Source organism: Brachycentrus maculatus, unplaced genomic scaffold (assembly GCF_059751285.1).
Source record: "Brachycentrus maculatus isolate JH-2025_06_01 unplaced genomic scaffold, ASM5975128v1 h1tg000344l, whole genome shotgun sequence".
Classification (NCBI taxonomy): domain Eukaryota; kingdom Metazoa; phylum Arthropoda; class Insecta; order Trichoptera; family Brachycentridae; genus Brachycentrus; species Brachycentrus maculatus.
Window position 1 is genome coordinate 753,914 of NW_028281093.1, and position 7,360 is coordinate 761,273.

Genomic DNA, 7,360 nt, shown 5'->3' on the forward strand with positions numbered 1-7,360 from the left:
GGGTGTTTTTTGGTTTTTTTATCTCGATATGAACAGAGAAGAATGTCGTCACTTTTATAATAATTAGGTTTTCCAACTTGAGACACTTGTGCCTCACGTGGTATATATTTCCTGTTTCGACGGATGGTTCCTGTAATATACGTAATTCTTTCCAATAAAGTCTTAGCCAGTTGAATGCTTGTAAAAAAATTGTCAACAAAAATATGATAACCTTTGTCCAGGTAGTTACCAATTTTTAACAGATTCATTACTACAACATGGCCAAGGCCAAATTTTTTTGTATCATCCTTGTCTTGCTCTAATTTTGCTCCTCGGTAACAAAAAAATGCCAAGCAATAATGGGTTATGGAGTCGCATAACATCCAAAACTTTATTCCCCATCTGTGGTGTTTTTTGTTGGGGAGATATTGTTTGATTTTTGAGTGGCAATGAGTCCCTACCAATGACTCATCAATAGAGAGCTGGCGATTAGGGATATAATGGCGTCGGAAAACTTCATTGGCATGGACAACTATCATATTGAATTTTGCACAGGGGTCGTAGTCTGGATGATTGGATGGAGCCAAGGTGGAATTATCAATTAGATGAAAAAAATTCAAAATTATCTGAAATCGGTTTCTTGAGAACATTTGTTTGAACCATGGTATGCCCCTCGAATCTGTACTCCAGTAGGAAACAATTGACGGTCGTCGTGTAATACCCATTTCAAGTATGACCGCTATGAAAGCCTTCAATTCCAATACAGACACCGGTTTCCAAGCCTTTGCACGTGATTTGTTTCGTAAAGTGTCAGAAGAGTTTTCAAGAAATTGTTGGGCATATTTGTTGGTTTCATTTTTTATCGTTGTTAACAGAATGACATTAAAAAATAAATCAAAATATGATATAGGTTTGGAATCACGCGGAGGAGGATCCCGAAGTCCAGGCGTTTCGAAAAAATGAGAGTTTTCGGTAGAAAAATTGGTTCCGGGAGGTACATTTGTAAATGAGTAATTTCTGGTGTTACTCTCCATTTCTTGGTCACGATCAGAAGAATTACTGGAAATTCGCATCCTGCGGTTGGGAAACACGGATATGACATCACTCTCACCAGAGCTACTCTTACTCGAACTTGAATTAGAGGAGTGGAAATCGTCGCTCCCGCTATCAGACATTTCAGAGGACGCGCTCGACATTATGTTTTTTAAATTAACTAAAATAAAAAAAAATAATAAATGAATCTGAAATTTAAACGGTTTACTACGATCTTACAACTATTAAGATAATATTAGAATAATATTTACCAACGCCGCAGCACCACACCCTACGTACGCGCGAATCAGAGCACGACTGACGCAATCGACGGAAATCGACGATCGGCAATCTTCGTTAAAACACGAATCGACGAAAATCGACGATCGGCAATCAAACGGTTAATAATACCATAATGCCTGTTCACGTGAGCAATATCCTTAAAATTGAGTGAGTTGCCTTCTTTCTCCTCATCATCGCGTCACCCCGTACGCTGCAGAACCAAATCGTGTGCATTCCCATTTCCCTGTCACTTCTGACCGGAGTACATTTCCAGGACCCGTGCTGTGCCTAGCCCTGGACTCGTGCAGCGAGCACTGGCTGGTGAGCGGGTCTGCGGACTCGAGCCTAGCCGTGTGGGAGGTGGGGGGACAGACCACCACTCCGGTTCCCCGGCACTCCCTCTCAGGACACGACGCGGCCGTGACGTGTGTAGCCGTCATGGCGGAACTCGATGTCGTTGCATCCGGCTCTGAGGTAAGTCTTCATTAAAATGAAGATTTTTTCTTCCACTTCCACTTAAACTATTATCAGGATTAAAATCCTGATAATAGTTTAAGTGGAAGGTCTGACAGAGTGAATGGTAGACTGTCATGGCAATTTTCAGAATTCCGGCTTAAATTAAAAATTAAATCAAAATATTAATTATTCACAGAGAAATTGATTTTCTGATCTTAATAAAATAAAACTACTTTATTTTTAACCACATTTTATTGGTACTTTTCTTGAACTGGTTTTAAGATAAGAATATTGTCACCATCAGTGTTAAACATGTACTGATGATGACAAGGTTCTTGTCAAAACTGGTTGCAGGAAAGTACCAATGAAAAGTGGTTAAAAACAAAGTAGTTTTATTTTATAAAGTTTATAAAATATGCCGCAAAGTATGTGCGAAAACATAAAGAGATTTTCCGATCAAATGATAGAAAAATAAGGAAAAATAAAGAAAAGTCTTGATAAACTATTTTAATAAAAAGTTTATCAAGACTATTCTTTGTTTTTACTTTATCTTGTTTTAATTTATTTTTAGATTAGAAATAGTTAACCCAAAGTGTGATCGAATAAGACCAAATATAATTTTAAACTAAATTTTGTATTTCATACTTTATTTCAACAAAAATTTAATTGCATTTGCGTCTCTGATACAATCTGTCAACATTTTTCCCAGGATGGTACAGTAAATGTGTACAGCTTGAAGAAAGGAGAGTATGTACACACTCTACAGCCAAAAGGATGCATAGGAACAAATATCTGCGTCAAATTTATTGTCCTGTCTCATCAAGGACACATCGGGTTCATTGTAGACGATCAGGTAAGATTATTTTTACAAAATCATTATACGAAAAATCAAAATACGATTCTCTTTTTTTTCAACCCTAATCCGCATCGAACGGTTGCATAGGGCACTGCATTGATTTAGGCAATTTCATCTTGATCATTAACTATACAATGGTATAAGTTCACTCCTTCGTCTCAGTTGCTTGCGACTCCTAGTAGCAGTCCAGGATATGAAATTAAATACACTGACCATTAAACTGAGAAAGCTGACTTGATTTTATTTTTTATATATTTGATAATATATTAAGGAAAACGTAAAATAATCAAGTACTTTCATAAATGTAAGGGGGTCAGGAATGGTAATAATTGATGTATATGTATGAGGAATCAATCAATTTGGAAGAAGAAAAAAATATCTGCAAAGACAAAAGTGATAATAGAGTGATGTGGCATTTTATCCCCTCTACCTGCCCCTTTGGGAAAGTGGCGTGATGTTAATAATAATTTTGGATAATAAATGTAGTGCCATTTTCATAAAATTTTACCTCAATTATGTAGTTAGTTATAACATGAAATATAAATAAATTTTAATAAAAATGTCTAAACAAAGTGAAATATGTAACCCTTTTTATTCATTTGTTCATTTGATCATTTAACTTATCAAAGAATATATTTATATTGAAAGTATTTTGCTTAGTTTTTATGTTGTTTTGGATAGAGAGTTTAAGACTTTTCAAATATCATATTTTTACAGTAATTACTACAACTACATTGTTAAAAAATGCTTATTTTCAAGAGCCTTTAAAATATGACTGTTTGTGGTCTGTGAATACGTAAAATATTTACAATATCACAACGCATTGAAATCACCAAGACGTATGATATTTTTTAATACTAATTATTGAAGCAGTTTGTTAATTGTTTGCGTTTATTTCAGATTTACAACTCTGTACATGTATTCACACTAAATGGTGCTTGGAGATCCAGTAGAAATGTATGTGGAAGGGTTACGGCGCTCAACACCATAGGAGACTGCTTGTTGATTGCTGACGGTGGTGGTGATATAACTATATCCACAACGCATAGGTATTTGCATTGCCTTTTTATGAATATAAATATGCAACGCCAGTCAATTGTGGTGTAAATTTACGCAGAGAAGTGCAAGAGACAAAAAAATATGTTACTATAATGGATACAGGGCTCTCACAATGTTACCTGAAACTGTAGCGCGAGTGGTATCTTTGCTTCAGCACACATACCACACTTCTACAAACCCTCATCCGCACCCGATGGTGATTAGGGCACTATATCATATAAATGCAGTGTTAGGATAGGATGATAACACATGAAGAAAAGGTGATCAGCCCTCCGCTTCAGGTACCAGTCCAGGGTGATGATTTAATAAATATTAGAGTGAAAAATCACTTATATTTATTTAACCCCAACTTGGGTATCGAACCCGGGACCTCCAGTACGGTAGCCAAGCGTGCTGATCATAACACTGCAGAGGCAGACTTTTTTTTTACTACACTGGGATAGGCTCATAAGACAAAGTGGCAGGCTTCCGAGAGAGATTAATGAAGAGCTAGGGAACAGATAGGGGTTGAGCATGTTGCAGCACTGGAACTATACATGTAAATATATACATTTTCATTATTTTGTCTTTCTTTCAGTCTTAAGCCGGTCTACGATGTCCCACTACATGTGCCTATCGAGCACGTATTGATCACACCACAGAACACTCATATTATAGTCGCATTGGCAGATGGAAAAGTAGCCGTTATAGGACTTCCGCCCGCAAAGAAGAACTCTGTACATCCTATTGACGTTGTGTAATGAGAACAATAATACAAATCATAGTCCATTTCGCTTGATTGGGGCACATTACATATGGCCAAAATAAGCAGCTGCCCCAAATAACCTGTGGCCCAACTAAGCAGAATCTACTCTTTGTCACTATGAATGTGCTGATAACTAAAATACCATGAAATTCAATTAACAGATGACAAAAAAGTATACATATGTGAAACATTGTATAATTCCCATTGATGTAGTGTCAATTTGATCATTATCAACTCAATGGAAATGTGATCAGTCCAGTGCAGTAAATAAATATTGTAGTGTAAAAATCATATTACATTTATTCTGACTTCCCTGGGAATCGGACCCAGGACTTAATGCACTGTAGCTAAAAGCGCCAACTACTGCACTTAATTTGGTTTATGGTGAGGATTTTTATTAAAATTGACCTAAAAACGTAACTTGTAGGCTGTTAAAATTTCCTAGATTTGCACAGCCGTGCAGATACTGATAGCGTTTTTCTGGGTTATTATGCCATGTCAGATTCACACTGTACATTCTACTTGTGTGAAATTCGCCCAAGTCAAAAAAGCTCACTTTGAACACATATCTTTTAATGTATTTTTATAATATCTGAATTTCTTCGTTTGAAAAAATGCATCAGTTTCTAAAGTGAAATTACTAATTTTAAATAAGTTCTATTGAAAAGTTGCACATGTTGTAGTTTGGTGGAGTTTAAATGAAAACTCTTATTTTCTCTTATAGGACATGTCATCTCAAATAATGATAATTTGAGGGAATCATGTCAGTCTTATATTAATTCATACATACATATTTTGATGATTTCTTATATGTTTCTTTATTGTACTGGATACATTTTTACAATTATTTAACCTAAGGATTCCCAACTGGTCAATTCTACAGAAAAATTTAGTCAATTCTTAAAATCACATGAAAAATTGAAAACCATCAATGTTTTTTTTTGGGATTTTTTACAATATTAGCAATGAAAATTTACAATTATAATTTTTATATCGAGACTTTTCCATGCAAATTATATGCACTTGAAGTATTTTAAATTTTAATTAGTTGTGTGTAAAGATTTTTAAAATATCCATCTTGTAACAAAAAAAGTGATTGACATATTATGTCCTTTACATTCCTGAATAAACATTTCGATTCGTTTTATGTGGGGTAAAATGTATGAGGTACTGCCATATCTGTGTACTTTAAACATCGTTGGTTGTTGTTTTATTATTTAATAAGAAATCTAAAAGGGCATTTACAGCAGGCCAGTTTGTTTGACATTCCACTAAGCCAATATTGGCCTCATGTCAATAGGCATTCCCTATATAATAGGATGTCCTCGAGCCAATTTTTTAAGCAAATATTGAATTATAATGCTTTTGTAGGCTTAAATTTAGACTTAGTGGACTGGTATTGCAATTGGCCTCGTTTAAATACTGATTTGTGGTCTAATAAAATCTGAGAGCGGCATATGTTCCCAAATATGAATGAATTATGTGATTTTTTAAACATATCGCTCACTCCTTTCAACAACGTCGTATATCAAAAAACTTGATTTTTCAGGAGATAATATAATACAATGCATTAAAAATAAATATCAAGCCACTTATTGAATTTTTACTATGCAACAAATCTTTTTAGGTAAAACCCGAATGTTTTTTCTCCACTTAAAAAATATTTTGTAAACATAAAAAAAAAAATTAACAATACCTTTTCTTCAAAATGCAAAAACAACACTTTCTGCCCTGTAGCGGGTAAATATTAAGTTAAAAATTTGCCGCTTTTTCTGGGATATAGTACATTTTTTGGGCATTCGGAAAACATGCATAACTGAAAATTGACGATTTTTTTTATACATGACATTGTTGAAAGGAGTGAGGGATATGTCTACTTTTTATCTTGCCACATCTCATTGAAGTTGGTGGCAATTTTTATTTGTATAATTTGTTATAGAACTCACTTGATTACATTAAAGAACTAGTCCGAAAGTTAAAATGTAGCAGTGGTCTATGGGTTTTGTAGAATATCTTTCTGTATTTAATCACTATGTGATTTGCCTTGTTATAAAAACTACAGCAATTCATTGAAATATCATATAGTTTATTCATAAATTGATGTGTCTGGCGCTCTTATTACCCACAGTTAAAAAAATTAGCCCTTAACTAATATGACACAGAAATAACAATCTTAAATCTGAATTTCTCGTAAGTATGTAAAACTATACCGTCAATTGATCGAGTTAGAAAATATTGTGTGTATTTACATAAAAATATAGTGAATAGCTATTATGTATATTGATATGTACTTAACATTGTTAATCTTAGCATTTAGTTTTAAAAAAATCACATGTTATCATTGAAATGCACTATAAAGAATTTTGTATAGTAAATATTTGTCTTTATTCAATTGTTATCGAATGAAAATCTAGAAAATAGAGGTAGGGAAAATGTTAAAAAAATGTAGCAGCAATTATATTGTGCTTAAACTTAAACAAGTGATAGGAATTGAGCTTAATAAAGCCAATGAATGTTCTAGATTTGGTCAGAGTTTATTTTATGAAGTTGATATGTACATAACTTTCTTGATATGTACATATGTTTATTTCAAAATCGGCTTTTTATTTTATTTTATATGACGTCAATAGAAGGCATTTTAAATAGCAGTGTGACCGAATATGACATTTTAAGAGTGTTTGAAGAGTGTAACATACCTATCATTTGAACTCTATTTAAGTTATTTTTAAGAAGAGGTAAAAGCTTCACTCTTATCATAATACGACAGTTAAAAGGAATATGAAGAATACGGAGTAGATGTTGAATCAATCGTAGCAGATGAATGTAAAAGACAAAATCGTATTTTACACAATTAAATTATTAAATTGACATTTCAAATAACAGTAAATGTTTTTTTTTTGGCATGCGATATATTAATCTATCAAATCCATTTGACAAAATATTAACACATC

At 33.6% G+C, this 7,360-nt stretch overlaps 1 protein-coding gene across 2 annotated transcripts in view; it reads left to right on the top strand.

Moving 5' to 3' along the window:
• The window catches only part of LOC148303845 (neurobeachin-like protein 1), a 148,304-nt gene extending 142,314 nt beyond the window's left edge, over nt 1-5,990 (top strand). For both annotated transcript variants that reach the window (XM_088269309.1, XM_088269308.1), the window contains 4 exons: nt 1,568-1,767; nt 2,459-2,602; nt 3,506-3,654; nt 4,242-5,990. In XM_088269309.1, coding sequence (XP_088125435.1) covers nt 1,568-1,767; nt 2,459-2,602; nt 3,506-3,654; nt 4,242-4,404 — 656 coding nt within the window. In that variant the 3' untranslated portion in view covers nt 4,405-5,990. The remainder of the gene's footprint in view (nt 1-1,567; nt 1,768-2,458; nt 2,603-3,505; nt 3,655-4,241) is intronic.
• The last annotated feature ends 1,370 nt before the right edge of the window (nt 5,991-7,360 follow it).